The 24,329-nt window shown below is 40.3% G+C and overlaps 1 protein-coding gene across 1 annotated transcript in view; it reads right to left on the bottom strand.

Annotated features, from left to right (window-relative positions):
* Window positions 1-20,470: 20,470 nt before the first annotated feature.
* Window positions 20,471-24,329, bottom strand: part of LOC108927728 (glutamate receptor ionotropic, kainate 3) — a 96,306-nt gene continuing 92,447 nt past the window's right edge. Inside the window, exons 15-16 of the mRNA XM_018741196.2 lie at window positions 22,484-22,734; window positions 20,471-21,776 (exon numbers count right to left, since the gene is read on the bottom strand). Coding sequence (XP_018596712.1) covers window positions 21,582-21,776; window positions 22,484-22,734 — 446 coding nt within the window. The 3' untranslated portion in view covers window positions 20,471-21,581. The remainder of the gene's footprint in view (window positions 21,777-22,483; window positions 22,735-24,329) is intronic.

Below are 24,329 nucleotides of genomic sequence, written 5' to 3' on the forward strand. Positions count from 1 at the left end.
TAGTCGACTTCTTCTTTTTGCTCTTGAACTTCTGCGAGTGACGCAACAGCACACGTTTGAGCAGACTCTGCTTTATACTTTTAAAGTCGGAAGTAGGCACAACAAAAGAAAGATTTTATTCATGCTTGATTCTTGGTCAAATAAGTTCCATCTGTTGCCATGACGTAGGAGTGTTCCTAAAAAAGGAAGAAAAGACATTGAGATCACCGGATAATTATACTGCTGAAAACTCAAGAAAAGAGCTGGAACCAGAAACGTTGATACTGCAACTAAATGGGCACATTGGTCTGGAAAAGCAACCAGTGTATCTCTGTGACTCCATACTTTACAATGGTTCTTTAAATTTATTCACTTTGCAGGAAATCAGTGCAGAATTAAATGATCTCACTCCTGAAAAGGTATTCCTGCAGATTTCATTCTTCCTAAATGAGTGCCAGTGGGCCGTGGCGGCTGTGCGGCGGGTCTGGGGTTCGAGCCCTGCTTGGGGTGCCTTGTGACGGACTGGCGTCCCGTGCTGGGTGCGTCTCCTCCCCCTTTGGCCGTGCGCCTTGTGTTTCCAGGATAAGCAAGGACAAGCGTGTGCTGACAACGGCTGGGTGGATAAATGAATGCCGTGTTCTGTACACAGCTGAAACGCCTGCATGACGTTCCATGCAATTACTGTAACGATGCACCGGACAGCTGTGGTAGGGGTTGCACGCTGGCGCAAGGGGTAGCACTGTTGTCTCACCAACACCTACATGGTGTGAGGCGACATGGGTTTGATCCTTGCTCTGTCTGTGTGGACTTTTCTCCCTGTCCATATGTGGGTTTCCTCCCATGTTCCAAAGACGTGTGTGTGTGTGTGTGTGTGTGTGTGTGTGTGTGTGTAGAGTACTGCAGTGTATAGAGCAACATTGTAGTAGGGAAGTCACTTTGCAGAGGAATGTTTATTATATGATTCAACGAACATGTACAAATGTGATGTAAATGTGATGTAAATGTAAAACAACAGTGAGTGTGGCCCTTGGCATAAAAGGACTTTCATGACCTGGACAACTGCCGAAACCACACACCCATCGCAGCACAGTGTATTGTCACTAAGGCAGGGAGAACATTTCATTCGTCACGATCCGTCAGGATATCAGTTCCTGCAGCGTGCATCATTTATTCTAATAGAGTCACAATGATTTTTGTAGTATTCATCCAAGGCACTCGTGTCATTGCTTCATTAAAACCTTTTAAATTCCACAAGATGGAGAGGTCAGAAAAAATTCCAGACTTCCAGGCCAAGTTGTCACAACTGCTACAGTTTGTTTATGACCTCGCACAGACTGTTTTTGCTTATAGAAAAATCAATAACGGTTGAGTTATCAAAGCAGCCGCACATCAGGGAGAGTGGCACAAAAATCAATGCTGAAATATTGCCTTATTTAAGCCCCATGGTAAATAGTGCTGTTATGATAAGTGTCAGTGGAGTTATAAAGGAGACTCAAGAGGTCGGGCTATATCTAATACTCTCTGTTTTCCCCAACTGCTCATTAGCTGCTCCTACTTTGTCGCTTCTCTCCATCATCACTTCCAACATGTGATTATTATTCACGTCTCCTTTTGTGTTTGCAGCTATTACTGTTCTACCAAATCTCTAATTGGGATGTAATCTAAATAGTCCTTGATCAGCATAGGTGGTGAAATTGTTGTTTCCTCTGCCCCGTTCTTTAATGCTGGCACTTCGAGGAGGTTCCGTGATGGCACTGAATCACTCGAGTTTCCATGGCCTACATTGTGCTTTTCCACTCTTCAGGAGGTTTAATCTTTACGTTGTATATACAGTATGAGAGTGTCTGGGGGGAAGTGCAGGCATGGGTGCTTAGTGAGGGGTTAAGGAATTGCGCTCTCCGCCTGGCACCAATAAATACCTCTGGGTGGGGTGACAGAGGTTCTCTTCTCTGTTTATCTTTTGGTTTTGCATTCTAGAACTCTCCCTCTCTCTGTAATCTGCTTCGCTAGGTCAGGTGTTCCACTTGTTATGGTGACGACAGTCTGTTACCAGGGTTACATTCTTGGTTCACGGTTTATCGCTCAATTAATGGTGTTTCCTTTCAAATGTTCAAATGTGCTTCAGGTAAATGGTGGATAAGTCTTCTTAACAAGGCTTTTGAAAGTGAGCAGGGTCATTTTGTGATGCCAGCAGAGTACATTTGCCGATCATTCTATTGATCGACCGTGCACGAATATACACTGTACCTATTAAAAATGAATCCTCAAAGATCATCTTATTTATTTATTTATTTATTTATTTATTTAAAATGACTATTTAATTTGTAGTGATGTCTTTCCTGTTGAAGGGAAATTTCACGGTACATTATTTCATCGTATCAACAGGCAGTATTTAAATCTTGATATTATGCTGTATATTGACCTAGCTGCTATTTTCCAGCAAACGCACACAACTGGGTTACATAAATGAATAAAGTAAATAAAAGTTAAAATAATTAAATGAACAATAAATACAATTACTATGACTGTAATTAGCATGACTTATGATATATGAAGTGTAGTGGAACTCTTGAGAAGGTGAGTCAGTCTGCCTCTAACACACACACACACACACACACACACACACACACAAATTGTAACAGAGGGCTCTTAAGTGGATTCTCAAAGACATGACTTGAGATGACTGACAACTTCCTGAAAGTCAATCATGGTAATGGGTGGACGTGTCCCCTACATCGATTTGCCACAGTGGACATGAATGAAGCTACAGCATGACTGTGAGACTCAACTCTCCCTGAAAAATGGTAATGATGGGTTCAAGTCAATTCACTGAAGAGGTTATTAGCTGTTAACGTTCCTGAGTGACGTTTGTGGAAACTGTGTGTATCACAACTTGATATGACTCAGTTGTCATGTAATATCTGTCTGCTTGGGGTCAGTCCATGTCGTGTATGTATTACAAAAAAACAAATGTGAAACGAACATCTGTCACTAACAAAGTTTAAAAGTTAGTTAATTGACATCCTAATCACATTATAATCTCACGCAGAATGTTTGGCAGGTTTATTTTTCATTTTAATGAAAACACAAGGCGCCATTTGTCAGTATAAAGCAGAACAGCACTTTTTTCTGTTTTTTTTTCTTTCTTTTTTGGATCAACTGTAGTCATGTCTAACCATTACCCTTTGAGCACAGATGGTACAGTGCAGTTTTTGTACAGCATGCCAACCTCACATGTATAAACCATTCTGAACAGGCTCTACTGCTGAAAACAGCCCTCTGACCTTCCTTCTTTCTAACATGAGCCCCGCATAACACCAAGAAGCTGCTTTGTGAAAATATCGTACAATTCAATGTGTCATTGCAAATGCTGTCATATTAACTGTTTGATTCTGCATTACACACACTGATTAGGACTGACTGTGTGTGATGTACAGTAAACAAGCACTATAAAGTCCACGGCACCAGTGAATTAACCGCAGTGCTCAATGACACAACAATGGTTGTCGAAAGACTAAACTCACTGAAAGGCTTTGAAAGCTCTCTAACGAAAGGCTTTCTGCCCAGCTCCGTGAGCACAGTGAACCAGTAGGTACTGCTAAAAAATACCCCGAGTATTAGTGTCATTTTTCTCAAAGAAGAAAACACCCTCATATCAGCACCTGCTCTCTCCTGCTGGAAGGGCGTGCCTAAAATTGAATACAGTGCAGAGGGTGTGGAGGGTGCGGGGGGTGCGGGGGGTGTCGGGGGGCAAGGGCGGTGCGGGGTTGCCGGGGGGTTCAGCGTGCACCCGGTCACACCATCAGAGGGGGTGACATGAAAATGACAGTACAAAATGTGTGTGCAGTGTTTCAGCACAAATGTATTATTTTGTATAAAAACATTCCTGTCTGTAGTTATAAGAACAAAAACATTTTTCATAATAAAGCCCAGTTTACATGTATCAATATTCCTACAAGGATAAAACTCTGTACTAATTGACTTTTTGAACCTCCTAATGTGCTCTGCCCAGAGCTCTCATTATTACCCAATTACAATGCAATTACAATACAATTACAATTACAGTTGGCTTCGAATCGCGTGGTTTTGTCTCCTAGCGCTACAAGCTCACGCTCTTGTTTCGTCGCTGCTGGTCTTTTTATAGTCGCTGGTTTTGTCACAGTTCCTGGTGTTTTAGCTACAATATTGTCGTAGTAATTAGTATTTGTGAACCTATATCAATAACATTAAAATAAACATAATTTTGATGTAGTTCTTATATGTTTTTATTTTGAATTCTACTGTTTTCTTACTGACATTTAGGCTGTGCATATGATAATGTAATTTAAAGGTGTGATTTTAATTTTGCTAATTATTTATGTCATTACTATTGCCGTTACATTCAGCAATATAGGGGAATTACGATTTACGAGTACCATTAGTAGAAAAAACATTACTAAGGATTCTGCACGGTCTGGTATGGGAGGAGGTCCATGGGGGGAGGGGGGGTGACACCATGAGTTACCGCACTGGGTGACACCAACCCTAGTGACACCGCTGATTGTTTGCCCCGGTGAAGCAGAATTAAACCAGTAAGAGAAGAGTAGGCTCTTGTACACAAGTGTTAAGGAAATAGAAGAGTGCAAAGTTCTGGGGCTTCACTCTTCAAACACTACAGCCAATGTTACACATCAATATCACATGTTATTTGAAAATTATAGAAGGCAACTCTAAAACAAAGGCATTAACAAAAATTAATATCCGTTGTTTTAAAAAATCTGACCGCCTGTTCACCTTACATCTACACTGAATACCTTTGTTTCAACAGTTTCAACATACAGTATATTGAATGTCTTTAAAAATTCTGCATTGCAGTTTTGGGGGGGTCACGATGGGGGTCGGGAGGAGTACAATCATACTTACGTATTTGTACTGAAATGAGCACTAATTTCTTTGCCCTCACAACACACTTCTGGGGCACAAATGCAGTTTGCAGCCAGAGAAACAAATCACCGGGAATGTGAGTAATGTACATCGTCACGCTATTTGTCCTTGGTTTACCTGCTTTGGGGAGCAGAAAATAACTTCAAACACTTCACCTCTCAAAACTGCGGTTGAAGTGAAATGTAGCAGACAGCTTTTCGGGACCCGCGGGGAATGAAGGAGAGCAGAGACAAGTGTTTTTAGCTCGTTGTTAGTAATTGATACAAATGGTGTTGTTTACACATAGAGTAAACTATCCCTCCAGTTCACAGTAGTCAACTGGCCCAGGAAATGAGTCTAACCATAGTGTTCACGTAATACCTCACAGCAGAGAACTGTACATTTTACAAGAATATTTCAAATGATAAAAATACATTTCCAATAGAAAATGAAAACACAAAAGCATCTCAGTGTGAGCCTCCGGTAAGCAGGAAACCTCGATCACTGAAATTAGCCTTTGCTTTTTCAGGAGAAAGAAGACAATCAATGCCTTTTTTAGGCGTACTATTTAGGGTTAGTGTGAATAAGAGATCTCTCCACACTACGGATCACCCTGATCACCCGTCTCTAGACTCTGCTGGACATGACGTGACATGGGAGCCCTTCTTTTTATGGGCATTGAGAGAGTGAGACTTTGAAGAAGGGCTGCTGAAAGGAACACACACCCGCTACACACAGATGCTTGGGATATAAACTGCCGACACAAACTGAACCCATATGACCTCAGTGCAGAACTGTCCTGACGCTGTTTTTTTGCTATTGTTTTGCTCGAGCAGTGATTGATCTCTTTGGTGTTTGTATCCATCTTTTACTGATTCTCTGCTTAGTGATTCTTTAGTTAGGGTGATGTTTCTACGTTTCATTGTCTCAGTCCCCACGGCAATGCTACATATTTGTTGGTCCATTTTTAAAAGCCTTTCCGCCTGTTTGGGGAACCAGCCAGCATGAGTACACTCTGCCACTCTGCCGCTCTTCTCTCTGCTCCCTGACAGAATCCACATCCTTCTTATTCCATTTCACGGCAGCTGTTGCCACTTATTAATGACCCATTTATAAGGCTGCTCGCAGCACACACACTTCGGAGGCAGGGCACACATAGCCACAGCAGCAGTGGGCGGCGGGACATCTGGGACACACACCTGAACCCCCTCGGACGGGAATATCTAACAATGGCGTCGAGTGGGAGACGTTACTTCCTCTAACACTTAGCTTTGTTCAGTTACAGCTCTTGGGCAAATCGCACTATTTAGTTAGAAGATTTCCTTCAAATAAATGTTTGAACTTTTTCTGTCCATCTGTATCACTGTACAGCTCAGACATCACAAGGGACGGCTGAGTGAAAAGCTGTTTAAACAGAGCCGTGTTTCGGCCAGTCCCCTATTTCTTTCTACCACTCTTGTCGTTGTGTAATTTAACATGACACCTTTCATACCGTGTTCCAGAGACTTAAAATCAGAGAAAGGCTTCATTTAAAATCAATTTTCCTCAGCAAAAATACAAAAAAGAGTCGCCTACTATAGCTCACATAGCAACAACCTGTCTTCGCTTGGGCTCAGACCAGAAGGTCACAAAATCAGCATTAGGTCATGAAACATATTGTAAGTGATGACTGGCAAGCAAGCAGAAACCCCTGCAACGTGAATAATTGTCACCCATTGACGACAACAGCTGTTAAAGGTAACGGAGAGGCTCTGTGGAAGTCTGAGCAGAACAAATTGCAGCCATCCAGCAAACACCGGACCCTAAATTAATTTAATTATGCTAATGATTTCAACTTCAGGTGCTGTTTGGAGAGATAAATGTTCCCAGCAGCTGCTAAGAACAAATCAGGTTAAAACTAAAAAAAAACAAGCGATAAAAAACAAGGGAAAAAAAAAAAAAAAAACTCTCTCAACTTTCTCAACTGTTGTGATGGTTGTTTGGCAAAATTAGTATGAAAGCATTAGAATAAAAGGCTGTCTCTGTTAATTGTAGCTCTCCGGGGCTCCTTCCACATTCCAAATAGCCAAGACTAATTAAAACTACACAAACTCTTCAAAGCAAAAATGGGCATTAAATACTTCATTACAGCATTATATTTTCTTGCAATATCTACTGGCTTATTATATTTCTGCTTTTTCCCCTTAATATTGGCTATATAGGGAGTAGGGTGGCGCAGTGGGTTGGACCACAGTCCTGCTCTGTCGGTGGGTCTGGGGTTCAAGTCCCGCTTGGGGTGTCTTGCGACGGACTGGGGTCCCATCTGGAGCGTGTCCCCTCCGGCCTTGCGCCCTGTGTTGCCGGGTTAGGCTCCGGTTCGCTGTGACCCTGCTTAGAACAAGCAGTTGTAGAGGAGTGTGTGTGTGTGTGTGTGTTTCCCCTCAGCAAAGACCAGTAAGGATTTACAAAAGAATGCAAGGCTCTTGGTGCAGTTTCATGAGCACAACACATCCAGCTGTTCCAATAGTTAAAAATGATGTTTTTGAACGTCTCCCTGGTGTACCCAGTGAAGTCCAGACTTGGAACATTCTGAAAAAACTGTGAATTTGAACATTGCGGTCCATAAGCAAATTGAGCAATTTTTGCAGAGAATAGTGGCCAAAATGGAAGAAGCAGATGTGTAGAGCTGGGTGAGACAAACCCATCATGAACTGGGAATTTATTTGTTGCCGAAATGTTCCCATCAAATTTTCACAGCTTTCAAAAAACAGTGATTATATTGAACTTTTGGTTGCTGATGTGTCTTTAGTATCTCCAGTTTTAATTTAGGGGTTTCAAGTACTCATTAAATTTGTGCATACATTGTTCTGTACTTTTACTCATTTTCTCTGTATTGGCTATGTGCCCCACAACCCTGGACAGGCTGCATGTCTTTACTGTTTTATGACTGAATATAAATTATTCGGTAAAAAACAGAACAGAAAAACCACATCCTAGAGTTGTTGTCCCTTTTTGTTTCTTTTGTGTCTCTAGTGACAGAATGTAAAGGTGTCCTCTGTCACCACCCAGGCAACCTACAGCCTGGATGTCCTCCTAACGGTCCACTCGATAATGACTTGGACTTCATAAAGGAGACACTTCCGAAGAGGCCCGGCTACTGGGTTCAAGAGCTCCAGAGATGGTTTGAAGGTCTGCTCTTGACATAGAATTGCAGATGACCTGATTATAAACTTTTCCTCTGTTGGGAAGGATAGAGTCTGTTTCTCGCCTCACTTCAAAGCCACTAGCTGTAGGCTGCAAGCAACCTTGGCATGAAACACAGGCAGGATTTTTAAAAGGTAGAAATAAACTGAAAGATCAGAAGTGTGTGTTTGATGAAGCGAATACTCTGCCACGCATGACAATTAATACAGAGGCCCTTCCTGCACTCAACTTGCCAGCCTGCTTTAATGTGGCCAAACTTTTCCATAATTTCCTACTGTGTTTCTTGCTATAAGAAGCCATAACCGGATTGTTTGAATAGTGTAATTCATCTTTCTGTCTTTAGCTTTTAAATTGACCAATGAACAGGTTGTGGGCCTTATAAAAGAAATTTAGCAAGGACACAAAATGAAGAGCATTGTAAAACAGTAAACGTGTGACTTTACACAATAAGGAATTTCATTAAATCCACAAAGTTCTGTATGAGTGATGATGCTACAAAGACAGTTTGCAGAAAATGCAGTGGTGGTTCACAGTAGAGCAGCACTTGGACTCCAGGGAGTCGCTGTGGGAAGGTTCCCGTGCTGCGGACTGCTCATCATCACATGTACGGTATGTGAACAGCGGGACTCCCGCTATTACGTGTGAGCGTTGATCGACGCCACTCATAAGGAGCGATTAAGGTGCCTCACCGCGCCCAACCTTCACATCGTGCCCTGACTCTGCGCGTACCGTTAAGCAATGTGCTCATTTCCAATGCCTTGCTCACACCACTGAGCATTGTAACGATCCGGCTAATGAGTTAGCCCAGATCCTCACGTGGATTCCAGAAAGGCGTATAATTATATAAATCCAGACGGACACGGACAAAAGGAAGCTCTTCTTTTTAATATCTTGTGGGCAACTATGGATGACATATTTCACACAGCTGTCCTTACACTAAAATAAACAACATTAAAGTAATCTCCAAAACGTGCGAGGCACAAAATGTGTACACGGCCAAGTATATCAGCCTGCGCGCGCGGGAGCGAGGACCGAGGGGGAGGAGCAACCCCTTAGTCTCCATCATGATACGTCATCATTACAGCATGTTACCTACTACCTTGCAGCATAATGTGAAGAGCGTTTCATTATTTCATCACCTCTCATTCTGAAAGGTAATTTGAGGAAGTCTCTGACGTTCTGTCTTACAGCATCTTTAAGCCTGTAGAACAAATCTGACATACAAAACATTTTTTTTTTTAGTATATGCAGTCAATTTTAATTCAAAATCAGTACAAAAAATGTCTTGTACACTTCTAATACTTTAACTTATACCATACTGTGCTGTTTTCACAGTTCTTACCCACCTTTTTTTCTTTTTACAGTGCTGTTCAATTTACACTTCCTGCTTTGATATTATTTTTATCTGTTATTTAGCAAATAGCAGACGTTTGAGTGTATTGTAAATCTCTCAACTTTACATATTTTCATTTTGGTTGCACAGCAAGTCAGTTCAGCTCAAGTGTATTTCAGGGAGACCCACCTTTACATGAGCTTTGTGAAGCAGTGCAAAAAATTCATATATGACCATCAAAGAGGCACAATTAAGGCTCATCTTTCTACAAAGTGTAAGAAGAAAAAGTCAGGCAGCACTGGAAAAATGCTGAAGAGATCCAGGCAGCCAAGAGCAATGGAATCTCAGAATGGAAAGAAGATCTCATTAAACAGTATGTTCAATATGTGTTTCTCATCGCTCTGTGACCCCGAGTGACCTATGCCCAGCTGAAATAAACAGTGGCAAAGGCATTTTGTGCCCCACCATGCTGCAATGGTGGCAAAAACCGTGTTGGAAGACCAGCCACAGGTACACTGTATTTACTGTGTATTTACACTGCTACTTCATTTTGTGTTTCTCCACAGCACTCTGAAGTACTGCTGTACATCCATATTTCCATTTTCCCGGCTATACTGCAAACATAGTAGCACCCTGCACATGCCAATGTTACTCTTACTTCCCTCAGTTTAAGAGACATACCAAAAGCATATGACGGGCCCTTTGTGAAAGAGCGCTCACCTTCACGTTAAAATCCTGTGCAAGTACGCTGCCTGCTGCTCATATAGACTAACGCATTTTCCAGCATCACTGGTGCCACCCGTAGTCTCTCCTCGTGCATTCCGCTAATTTTCAAAAGGGTTTTTGGGACAAACTTGACGTCTCCTAGTCCTATATGACGTTTCTGTTCTACGTCAGCCTACATCGTGTTTTCTTTAAAGGCCCAGATGGGAAAATGTAAATTTATCGACAGACAGCACAGTTTTCTTGCAGTATCATGCTTCTGTAAAAAGATGGGGGAAAATGATACTGGCTCCTCCTAGCACAAGAGAAGAAAAAAAGGAATTACAAATATTGTGCGATATTTTATAAGTTCATTTGGATAAAGGAATTTGCTAGAATGAGCCAGCTGACGAATGACAGGTACTGTCGGCAAGTCCTAGTTTAGAAGAAAACAGCATTTTTCATGCTATCTGAAAGGCTCACTTGATGAGTTCCCTCTCAAATGTCTTTTCTTCACCAGTGAACTGAAGGGTGGAAGCAGCAGATGAGGCTTCCTCAAAGTGGCTCTTTTTTCCTTTCACGCTTTGCTGTACGCGCCAAAAAGAATCAGAGTGGAATTACTCTCTTTCTTCTCTATAAACACATTTGGCCTAAACATACACTTTCACAAGCAAATTAGGATTTGTATGAAAGGTATAAAAGCTGTGCTGATGTCTGTGCTTCACAGAAACCTACAATGTGTTCATCCATTCAGTGGTACAGAAAAGTACATTTGCACCTGATACCCTAATTCAAAGTTCACTTTATGTTCAAAAAGTATCCTTCTTAGCCATTCAGAGTCAAGAACCGAAGGAAATCACTTTTTCAAGCCAGTTATGATTTTTACAGCAGCGGCCGGGGGGTGGGGGGTGGGGGAGTTGGAGAGGTGGATGCTGCAGCTCTCTATCAATGCAGTTGTACTGTGGTGTGTGTAAAATGTTTGTGAGCAACTGTTACGGGAGATATGTGGCGGGGGACGGGGACAGGGGCAAGGGACACAGGGGGGTTGGGTATGGGGGGGGTTACCGAGTCCCATGTTGCTCCAGTGTTCGAGTGCGAGATAAAGCTTCAGTTCCCACCCAAACAACATGGTCCAGGCAGCTTGTTACAATATAAACATACATACAATTTTATTAGAAGCAACTTGTTAAAACTGCACATAAACAAATGCTTTGATAGAATGAGCAGTTTCTGCTACAAATTCTATTCTTCTATATATGACTGATGTACTATTTCTGTGTATTATTACTAATTCTGTTTATGATATAGTATATGTATTTGGACCAGCCACTCCAGCTCCAGGAATCACAGCTGCTGCTGAGTAAATTCGCTGAGAGCTGTACGTCTGGAATATAATCTTCAGTATGGTTAAAGCCTAAACTTTGAAATGAGTGAAATACAAGCAAAGTGCTAAATGTCTGAAGCAGTGCATTTCCTCATTTTTTAATTAGGCAGTCAGAGTATTAAATCGTAATATGGTTGTAATGTGTAATAAAACATCACAAACATGGCACTATCTTCTTTTACATAGAATTCAAGACCATTTTTAAAGAAATATGGAATATTTCCCACAGAATTTATTGCATAAAATGAGATCATTTATCATTTAATGACTTTACAGTGCAGCTCAAATACACAATCTATATCCACAACCACTCAGAGAGTACGCATATTTTTGCATCAACATCCATAAAATCTGATACTAGAGGAGTGAATAATTTGTTTAAAATACTTACTTAATCAAAGGTTTGTTTTAATAAAATAAAATAAATAGGTAAAAGCAGAATTAAAAAGCACTGGCAAGTTCTGGATTTTGTCCTCCAAGCCATAAAGTGCTTTGACCCATTTTGCACAATTGCTACCTGCCACAAGGCTACAGATTCTTACTTTTCACAGCCTCTTTTTTTACTTCCCTTCTTGGTTCCTTCCTGTTTCTTTCTCTTTCACCCATCTTTGCATGTTCCTCCTTCTCCTTTCCTCTCGCTTTCCCACCATCCTGCCACCACCTTCTGGTTCATCTCCCCCCACTCGCCACTCCTCAGCTCCTATTCTTTCTTTCATTTACCACACCTGTACCTCTCTGTTACATACTCCTGTTGCATCTCTTGCCTTTCAGTGGGATTAACTGATACAGAAAGACCATAAATCTGCCTGTTACGAGTGAGCTTCATCTTCACTGAATTATTCACCTGAAGTCTTCGAGCCTCAGTGCTTGGGTTCCGATCATCGGCAAGGCACTTGCTGTCTCCTGAACAGCACAACTAATCATTTATCCGCTGTTTGTGCCATGAGTCATGCTGACAGGCCACCATCAGCAGCACAAGTCATGGCCCTCGCACTCTGGAATAGAACCCATGGTGCCATGAGGTGCCGTAAGTTGTGCCAAACTTGGAAACCAGTGTCGCTCTCAGTGAGGAGGCAGCGCCTGATAAAAAGATCTTGGGGTCATTCCTCATTGGCTTCATCTGAAAAATTGACCTGGTAGAGCAGGTTTTAGGGATTTTATCATTTATTTATTTATGTATTTATTTTTAATTTGAATTAGAAAGTTATGAACTAGTTCTGCTTGATGTTTGAAACATACTGTAAGTAAAATGATCTAATTCAATATTGTCACACCTGCGCCATCAAGCCAAGCAGCTGCAGCTGCCACAAATTAGAGGAACCGGGGATGAAAGAAGTTGCGCTGAATCACGGGGTTGTGGAATCTCATTGAGTCCATTGCTTGTCATGCGACAGCATCGATAAAGCCACGTGCCCCCTCGTCCTTCCATCCCTCTTCATCCCTTTGCCCTTTGTTCCCTGGTTCCTGTTTTCTCGGTTCCCGATCTCCTGCTTCGTCTGCTCGACCTCGCTTTTCGTCTCGCCCCCGAGGATAACGCCTACACCTCGAACCGCCCCGCCTCTCCCCGACTGCGGTTCTTGCCTGCTCCCTTGTTAAGTTCCCTGAAATAAAAGCACTCCTGGGTCTCCTCTCCTCGTTCCTGACAAATATTTATTAAATGATGCATCAAGGATATAAAGACATGTAACTATCAACCTGCCCACAGCAAAATCATTGTGTAGTAAGGTGATATTTAATTGCAGCAATTATTTTGTTTATCCAAAGCATTTGACTCTGTTACAGATGTGCATACAGGAAGGATTTCCGACACCCGGTGCAAGTGGAGAAACTTGCATGGTCCAGTTTTCCTTTAGCAAGAACAAGTCCGGCACAATGGCGTGTGGGATGATGGACATGTGGCAGCAGCGCTGGACACAGTGTGTTGCATCAGTGAAAAGTGCACGCTGCTTGATGTTGCAACCCTCCAACCAGCAATTCCCAACTCAGGTTTTCACTTTGAACCAGTTTTCTTTATTCTATTTCTGTAAGAAGAATCAAAAAAGGAACATGGTATGTTGGTCACATTGAAGTTGTGCATTATGGCACTTAAAAGTGAAAAATGTTTTAAAATATTCAGGATTAAATGTGACACGTCTAGCATTCCCTTCCTGTGTCTGATCTGAACTGGTGTGTCCATAAACCTGAACTCTAGTTTGCTGGAGGCAAAATTCTGATATTAACACAAGCAGGACTTTTTGCGTTTGCGTGTGTTTTGTGGATCTTGCGAATCTCTTCGTGGAACAATTCCTCAGCAGTCTTTCCATACACCTGCACTCACACCAACAGCATACCTGTACGAAGCAGCGCTCTCCTCCTCATGTTCTGTCCACTCTTAGCGCAACTCCATTAGTCAGCTCCTTATCGCCAGACTGGGGCCGTCGACTCAGCTCATCGCACGTCGGTAAAAAAATCATAACAGCTGCTTGTTTTCCAGAAGCACATCGCACCCCCCAGTCTCGTGTCCTCGGAACTACGACAGAGCAGGTCCGCCCCAGTTCGGGATCAAGAGAAAAATCACTCATTCGTTCTGGAGCGAATTTAACGCAGCGGTTGCGCACACCCAGGTGGCTATACTTTTTATATCGTACGCAAACATTCAACACATATACTCAACTCTCGCTGGTGTGTTTATTATATACGAATTGTGCCTTTCTCTTAGCCAACAGTATTGTTTTTATGCCTGGCAAAAAAACCCAAGTAAAAGCCTTTAGGTGGCCTTACAGTAAATACTGCTTGTTAGCGTGGCCCATGGTCACTTGGATGGAAATGGGGAAACAAATTACTGGGGAACTTTGTCATTAACTGGTTTTTATTAATGTTCATATTTTCAGAAAGTGATGGGTGGGACTGTAAGGGAAATGGCGCTCGTGGTTGACTGTAGATGAAAATCGGTAGGTCACTGTTTTACTGAGTTGATGTCTGTTTCATTGATGCCCTTTTTGGTAAAAATGGTTCAGTCCTTCCTATAAGAAGAAAGAGACGCTATTGAATGGTCACTTACTGGGGCACTTTTAAAAACATGAAGGGTGGTCCGCAAAATGACACGAATCCATTTTGGTTGTTTTTGAGAAAAACCCAGCTTTGTGATCCTAATATTCTACTTTGACCTGGTTACCAATCAATATGTATAATAAACACTCTGTGCTGATCCCATTTAATCACCATATACTGAAAAAATGTTGCTGGAATAGAAATGTGGAAAAAGATATTTGCTTGCTTTTTTTTTTTTTTTTGCAAAAGAGGACAAATCCAGCCTGAAAACATAATGAATCCAAACAATTTTCAAACTTTCTTTCCAGATTGATCAATAAAAACACCATTCTCTTTGTCAAAGTTTAACAACCTTAACTAGAGAAAGAATACTTCATAAAAAGAAAAATCAACGCAATGTCATTATTCATTAATTCTCATTATTCATCTTCACCAGTCACAGCCAACACTCCTTCATAAAGGTGTCCTGACTGTCTTGAGCCCCATCTCGTCTGTCTGACCTACGTTAAATCGTCGATACTTTAGCCTCAGAAATTTTAGTCTTTTGTCATTTTGATTATTGACAACACTATAGATTTACATTTATTTATTTAGCAGACGCTTTTCTCCAAAGCAACTTCCAACAAACTCTTTGTAGTCTTATCAGCCCACACACTTTATTTACCAGGGTAACTTACACTGCTAGATACTCTACTTACAATGGGTTACTCAACCATACATCGGTGGAACACACACTCTTTCTGTGTCACTCACACACTATGGGGGATTTAAAATCCTGTGCTGAACATTTATGGAAATGCATATCATACTTATATATGCTGCAGAACCATTTAGATCTATTATTTGTGTCTGTGCACCATGTGATATCATGTCTTCACAGATACAGTATTATCACAAAATAAGCTTACTGAAATCTCCCTGCGTTTACCTTACCAAGGTAGATGAATTGAAAGGGAAAAATAAATGGAAAACATCAAGTGAAAGTGATAACATAAAATTCAGCAATGAAAATAAGTAGTTAGGATTGGGAATTATAGATATATTATGTATTGATACAGTAAATTAATGACTTCATAGACTATTTCTTTGTTCTCTCTCACACACACAAAGCTATAACAGCGAAAGATATCTTAAATCTATTATTCATTGTTCATACTTAAAATTCTAAATAGATTTAGGTAATATCTTAAAGAAAACAGACCTACAGCTGATCGAGAGAGTTACTTAAGGCGGAATGACTTAGCGTCCTGCAAAAGCGCGTTAGCGAAATCATGATGAAGTCATCCTCCGGGGTTTACCGTGGTTTTCTAAAATGGATGGCTGGCATTTACCATGGTTTTCCAAAATGGATGGCTGGCATTTGTCATGGTTTGCAAAAAAGTCAGTTCAGTTCACAGGGACCATTTGATGTCAAAAATATCGCTATTTTTGAATTTTTTTTAACAGTAACTGTTTGGTTATCTGGCCAAGTTGCGGTCAAACCCCTCACGTCTTTGGGACTAATAAGGTTTGTTGTGACTTAACTACGGACTGAAGAGAAAACACAGAGGAAGCACATTCACCCCACATCAAGATGGGAGGTATGGCAGGTACCAGAGGATGGCCATGACAAACAAGACATTCCACGCCAAGCTGGGGATCCAAGATGCCATTTACCAACATTATCATTATTACTTGTTGGACACTGGCTTACAAATTGTTATTTTCTAGAATGCCCAGGAGGTTTGGGCAACCAATGGCCTGTGGACCCCCAGAGGTTTTTTTCTCCTTCTACCTTCAGTTGGGAGTTTTTGTTCCTTTCCCCGGTGGCCAGTAGGTATACTTATAGCTCTATAATAAGTTCTTCATTATGGTAGCCATTAGTTGACTGTCTTCTTTGTTTGTATCAATTTTTCTTGCTGTATGCCTGTGTTAAAGCGCTCTGTGTCACTGCGTGAGAAGAGCACTTTATAAAAAATAAAAATAATAATAATACATAATCATCCATTCTTTAATATTTTTGAAGTGTGAAATAGTCGTACCTTAATGGAGTCTATTGAGCCCAGGTGGAGTATTACTTCAAAGATAGCTATTTTCCTCGAGGCGAATCAATGCACACACCAGATGGCAACAAACTTCTAGCAGCACCCCCCCAGCTGTTATTGTATATGGACATTCTGGGTCGTCCTCAACAGAAAATCGAATTCAGGTTTCAAAGTGAATGCGTGTGTTTTGTGATTCAGTCATAGTTTGCACTTGACATTTGATTTTTATACAAATTAAATGATATGAAGAGAAACACTAGTCCCAGGTGTGGCCTCTCGTATAGAGCTGTATCAGGGTGCAAGAGGTGAAATAATAAGGAAACAATAGTCATAAGGCTGTTAACCATGGAATTATAAGGCCTGCTGTATGGCCCTCAGGAACTTGTAGTGGTTTACCGTGTCTTGGCTGCTTTGGTGTTATTGATTTTTATGATTTATTCATCTTCGTATGGGTTCGTCTTCGTGAGCGGAGGTGAAAAGTGTGTTGTGGAGAACTGACCCAGTGCCCTCATGTGCTCATTCATGACCCACCGGCCTAGAACTCACCAGGAGAGAAGAGTGCTTAAGACTTTAGATCAAGGGTAGAGATTCTGAAAAGGATATAGGGTCATCACATCTTTATCCCTCCTTAATCAATCTGACAATGTTAAAAAAAAAAAAAACTGAATCATGCCAAAGAGGGAAGAGAAACAAGCTGTTTGGTATTGTGCTCCTTCAAAACATCAGGGGTATTTAGTTTCTCCTGCCAGGTCTCAGTTACTTGATTATGTTAAGTGCTATTGACAGCTCACTCTCGTTGTGCCCTTAATTGACTGGTACTCAATACGGTACTCTCAGATTTTATCTTTTTGAACCCTCAGCTTCTTTAATACAAAGTAAAGACATGTAGATAGCAACTTCCCAGACTCTGTATTTTACTCTTAATTATTTCACATTTTTATAAGTATTGTTGTGGATCAGATCATATGTGTATATGTTACATGAGTAACAGCAATAATAATAATAATAATGATGATGATGATGATGATGAATTGTTTGATATTGAAAATTTAAAAAGATTCAGCAGAAATTCACTGAAAAAAAGCTTTTTTATTTTTTTAATTTAAAACTTAAAAACCATATTACTCATACAGCAAACTGTACAATTGAATTATTCACAGTGTTAAAAAGAAAATAATTCAATACCTTCTCTGTTTCTTTTGTACCTTTTTGGAAATTTTTATTTTATCATTATTATTACGTTTCTATTTCATCTCTTTTAACCTAAGGTTGGGCAGCGCATAACACATAAAGAATACTAATAAAACAAAATTGTTACAAAACATTACAAAAAACTATATTCATAGAAAACCTGCATGTCCACTGGAGGAACCCTGGTCGTCACCAATATATTAATTACAATAGTGTGAGTTTTTTTTTTCTTTTTCTTTTTCTGTGTAATTGGTAATGAAGAATAAAATTGCAGCCTGACACCACATAATGTTTTTGGAGCATGATCACTGCTGAACTGATGTGTGTGTGTGTGTGTGTGTGTGTGTGTGTGTGTGTGTTTGTTTGTTTTTTTTTTAATTTCTTGTACTTTAAAATACCTGTATACACATTTCACTATAAAATAGGTGTTTATGCTCAATAAATAAGATTAATTTCAGTACTCATTTTGGTGACTTATTGAAATACAAAATTTAGTTTTTACACATTGCCTCCATAGCTGTGGATTTTGTCCATAAATTTGTACAGGGATTAGGTTCTAGGGGAGACTATGACTATGAATAACTATGAATAACTCTTTAAGTATGAATACAATATAAGAAAAGGGAAGTCGTCTCCTAAAAACTAAAAATAAATGAAGTAAAGCTAAGAAAATGTTATTGGTCTTGTAGAAGATTTTTTTTTTCCGGGTTGGGGGTACAAATGAGACTTTCATCTGATCTAAGAAAATGGACATTAAACCAGTCAGTTACTCTTTTTACCCATTTCCTTCATACTCTTAGCATTCCAAGTCTTTCACTCTCTACATTGGTGAAAGGTTCATAGATATTGGGTTGGGGTGGTCAATGTTCTTGCACCAAAACCAGAGGATGGTTTAGAGCTCCTCCATCCAGACAGTGGACCACTGAGGGCACGGTGTAATATATCACTGTAACTGAAATAAGAAATAGGGGTGAAGACAGCATGTTTGTGTAAACTGTGCTATACGCTCAGTCTAGCCATGGAACATTTAGTACGGATGAAAAGCAACATGTATGTGTGTGTTATACATGGAACAGGAAACCAAAAAGATATTAAAAAAAAAAACGATTTTATAGAACCTTAAAATATAGTTTAGCAAAATATCTATTTCCAACTACATATATATTTGATTTCAAATGTCAATTACACTAAATGTACCTATTTTTCAGTAATGGGAGTCCAAAGATTAACCATTCACGTGAGTTTTAATTGTTTTTAATGTACATTATATATATTTTTAAAAAAAATCAAAACTAAGTGATACTTTTTGTCAGTAACCCTAACCTCACAGAGGCATGTTGCCTGTGTAGTTGATGATCTAGGCAGCTTCATTTGATATTTAGCACCCAACACTCGTACCCTACAATTTCTCAACAGTATTGTCAAACTTAGTCCCAGAAAAAAACTTTTACAAAAAAGATTTGTATTTCACCTCAAACATACAGCACAGTCCTTATATACTGGCAAAGCGAGTCACAACATCCAACCACCTATTGTATAGCTCAGAGAAGTGTGGCAAGCTGTCATTTTAAAAGGACTGTGTGTTACACCAATGTTTCAATGACATCCTCAGCAGGGTCATGGATTTGGACAGTTAAAAAAGAAGAAACAAACAAGGTTTACAGAGAGACAGTAGACTAATGTTACATTGACCACCAAGTAATTTTTCACCAAACAGTTTGCCAATTTCCCTTTATGTGTATAGATTAAGTCTCTGGTCAAATAAGTGACCAAAAATTGTCAGCAAAGTACATCTGTGCCACAGAATCTGGGTGATGCTGAAGCTCACTGAAGGTGCAACACCCATCAGTTTGCACCACACTAATGGCAGGATTACTGTGAACAACAAATTCTACTTGTATCCTCTTTTCCTCTCAGAACACAACATAATCCAGCAATAGTTCACACAACTGCATTTGAACATGGAGGCTTCAGAGCACACTATCCTTCAAAGTAGGTCTGCAGGAGATGCAGGTCGCAAACAGGTGAGAATTGCACAGGTTGACAGAACCAAATAGTAAGGCAGTGAGACCATATTCACTTTGCCATAAAATCAGTGTCAATCCTCAAGTTGCGAGACAATCTTTGACAAGATTCAGAGAACACTGCACCAGCATGACTTGACCATTTCTACGGGGGGGGGGGGGCACCATAGATTTCCTCCTAAACATCATACAGACCCATCAGCTGAGACCTGAAGAAAGGGAGATGATGGTGACACAGAATGGGAGGCGATGAGTGTACAAAAGTCAAAGGAGGGATGAGTGTCACAAATGAGCAGATACATCTGAGCATGACTGGCAGTAAAGAGAGCAAAAAATCTGGAGCAAAGGGAGACAGGGATGAATATATATTGCAAGGTCAAAAAAGTTAGGAAGATTAAGAAATTACTGGACTTGACGAAATTGCACCATGCTGATACGCACTTTGGAGCTCTTTAACAGGTTGGTCAAATTTTCAATATCTTTATGTGGAGTTTTTCATTTTCCGAGACCCGAAGGCAGAAACCAAATCCATCGGAGTAATACATTACATGAAAAGAATACCATACAAATTAGGTTAAGAACATTGCATAATGGTGCAATTAAGAAACCCAGTGAATAGAAAAATTTTGTACATCTTAAACAAAACCTAATCGGAATAATTTTGCCATATTTTAAGAATCTGAAATTTGTGAGTACCTGAAAAATGTAGAATGCTGTCTAATTTTCAGTGTCTGAAATAATTTTAATTTACACCAACTGCTAAACATTGGGGTTAGCTTCAAAATTGGTGATGGTGTTAGAAAATGCTATTTTCTTTTCATACTTTTATTATTGTATAACATAGCTTTTTTAAAAACGGATTACGTTTTGTGGACGTATCTTTGGTTATTTTGTCAATAGACTCTTCCCTTTGCTTCAAATTAAATATACAGACCTTGGAAAATTATAAAGAACAATCAAAGAAAATCTGTTTTTCATGTTAAAGAATAATAAGGCTTTATATCGCATGAAGAAACAAAAATTCTCATTTTGAACTTTAGAGAAGCTCATTGGCCAGAACATTGTCCACCCTGCTTGACTTGTGCATTAATTTACTGAAATAAAAACATTTTGTAAACCCACTTTACTCCTTCTTTTGAAGGCCCAGAGTTTTGTTTGACAGACTTTTCTGCCAGCTCTTCTTACAAAACTACATCATGGTCCCAGCCATGTTTTCTGTATCTTCTGTTACCTTTCAGAATGTCCTTTATTTGTGAAGTCAACACGACAGGAAGGGGACCTTCAATGAAAAGTCGTAGCATTTGAGGTAATGGGTCCTTTATCCTGCCAGAAGACCTCTGAGTCTCAGCAAATAAATAAAAAAGATGAGGACCTTAACTTCGAATAGACAGAATGTGCTATGTATGATACCACCACTTCCATGCTGTGACCTGGCACCTGTCTGTAATTCTTTTTATTGCCTTGTTTAATGAAGCTCGTCCTTTCTTTTTTCTCCTCTACTTGATGTTTTCCTTGAAGTCTCAACTTTTTCATTGTTAGGTGTATGGATTTCCAGATTCCCAATCAGACACTTGGCTAAGCTGTATTATATGGATGGATTATGTTACACACGTAAACATCCGACTTTGATAAAGGTTGCTTGGAAATTGTGTTTTTCAGATATAAATCCACTCTTGCTGTCTTGCTGGCCATCTGGGTTTCGAAGTTTTCTTGGTGTTCCTTGCCTCTGTGATCTGATTAGAATCCAATTATTTCTGAATCTCCCCCACCCTTGTGCCGCACATTTCACGTCACACGTCTTTGTTGCCATCTCTAAGTGCCGAGACACATCATGGAAAAACAGGGGTCATCCCAGTATTGCATGTCATGCTGTCCTTTCCTGGCAGCCGCCGATCATTGAATGTGTGCATGTTGATCACCGCGTCAGTCTTCACCATGACTGGTGCCTGAGGTCTGTGTTTTACACGCCGTTCACAGGTGAAGGACAGTCTGATTTCATCTGCCATGGCACTGCAAAAGGATCTCTGGGAGAAGGAGAAGCAGAAGAAACAGAAGAAATAAAGTTTGTTTCATCCACTCTGAATGTGTGGGAGTCACACATCTGCTTGTAGTGATATTGGCAAAATGCTCCATGGTTCTGGGTCCAAAATGGGTTTGATGGCCGAGGCAAAGGAATGTGCAGCGCAAATCCCACAGAGTCTCTCACAGAGGGATGGCTACCTTGTGGTTGTTTTGCTGTTGAGCTGTCACGGTGAGATTACAAACGTGAACGGCTTCCTGCTTAAAAAAGTTCATGATTCACTATTATCTCTAAGACCAAGCCTGAAGCATCCTGCGGAGCTGCAGAACTGTTGCGGCGAGCGGCTGCTCTGTGTTGCCATGGTGTTCTGACATCAGCTATGACTAACAGTGGATTCATTCTGCATGCTCCAGTTTGTAATTATGACAATTAAACTAAAAGCCAGAGTAAGTCAGCTTTATGATCAAATGTGTATGTGGGATGAACCGCAGGCCTAGTGTGTTTCAGCATTTTTTTATCCCAGAGAAATAATGATTTCTTTCATTTGAAATATCCGTTTGAAAAAAGTAATGTTAATTCTGACCTATGAAGGTTGGCGTATCTCACAAAAGACTACATAGATATCTCGGTCATCCCCCAGATTTGCTTAAAATTGTGGTCTAAACTAAGATTTAATCATTCACAAGATCCAAAGAATCAAGTTGAGTTCACCTGTTCACGTTCTGCTGTTTTCCTTAGTTTGTAGATGAACTCTCCAATAGCCACGAAGACAGAAAGGACTAATCCTGCTGCAAGCACCATGAAGATCCCACCTAGGTTCTGGATACCCATTGGACCAGCCTCCTGCCTTTCCTCATCAGAACAGCTGCGCCCACCCCACCATTTCTCTTTCATCATGTGCAGACGACCATCCTCTAGGATGCTCAGAATGGCAATTGTGATCTTGTCTCTGTAAGGGGAACCTGAAAAGTATGTTGAGGATGAAATTTTTGGATACTTTCTCCTGCACACCACAACAAGACCACAACAGAACCACATTAGGTCCTTTTATTTGTGAGAGGAGGCAAACTTGCTATCCTGCACATTAAGATTTTATGACAAAAATGTACTGATCCAAATTTACATAGGTAATTCATGGAATTTGGTTGTGTGGTTATGCCCTGAGTTACTATATCAGATACATTATGAGGATTAATACTTCATTATATTTTTAAACCATAACACAATATTAGGAATTAAGTTTCGCCATGTAAAGCTTTAGTTCACATTACATATCCTAAACCAGTCATGTTTTGCGCAGAAGTTGCACAGAAGTTGGACCGTCTTCTGTGTAACTCGAATGTCCGTAACACACAAAGCCAGTGCGTTTACAATTTGTCAGTTTATGTTGTGTGCATGTTACAGAGGCACTTCAGACTGAGCACAGCATGAGTAGCAACATGTTTATATTCCAGTACTAACCAAACGAGATTCTAAATTCTCAAAGACTAAATTTTGACTGTTCAGTTGGCGTTACAAACTTGGGCGTTTCATTTCATACTAATCTATCTTTTGGCTCCAATGTTACTGCATCGTAATGGTTTTGTTTCCAAATATGGATATGCTGAAACACTTTATCTCTACAAGATGTAGAAACGCTGGTCCATGGTGAGCATCTGCTCCATCTCAAGCCTAATCAATTACTGTAATTCTCTGTTAATGGGCTGTCTAGATCGGACTAAGTGCAGCTTGCAGTTGATTCACAAAGCTGCTGCTAGAATTGAACCAGGGAACATGACCACACAAAACCTGCTCTTAAGTCACCACACCCTCTCTTAACGTGCTCTTGACGTATTCTTAATGTAGAAGGTAATTAATGGCCTCTCTTCAGTCGACCTTATTGATATTATTTTATTTCTGAAAATTTTCGGCGATCCTTAAATGCTGGATATCTCAGAGTGCACATGATTAATACGATTACAGCGGGAGGGTGTGCCTTCAGCTACAGAACACCTACAATCTGAAATAATCTTCTGTGTGGTATCTGGAATGTTCCTTCAGTCTGAGCCTTTAAAGCCAGGCTTCAGAATTACTTCTCCCTTTGCTTGTCTGCTGTAGAGTTTCTTTTCACCACTCATGTTTATTCTCTACCAGCATAATTACCTTGCATCTGTTACATGCTGATAGTTGCTACCCATTTTTTTCTTTTCTTTCATTTACCGGCACACTGTAGTATCATAAGAGCCACCGCCAACCCTGGAGAATTGGTGTACTTTGCTGCCAGAAGCCATCAATGGTACAATAGAACCGATGGGACCAGCAATCTTGGGCTCGGATACAGACTTATAGCTTCTACAGACTGTACTTTAGTCTCGACAGTAACACTGCTCATTTTGAATTACATATATCTATACTGCTCATCTGTCACCTCAGTAGAATGCCAGGATGGGTGGGCAGCCACTGGTATTTGGGCCCCCAAAGATTTACTTTTCTCCCTTTGGTTGGGCATTTTTTTCCTCTCCATTGTTTCTAACTTGTTTACTCTATTGTTATTTAGACGTGTTATGACTGTAATTTT

The sequence above is a fragment of the Scleropages formosus genome, chromosome 19, assembly GCF_900964775.1.
Source record: "Scleropages formosus chromosome 19, fSclFor1.1, whole genome shotgun sequence".
Taxonomy (NCBI): Eukaryota; Metazoa; Chordata; class Actinopteri; order Osteoglossiformes; family Osteoglossidae; genus Scleropages; species Scleropages formosus.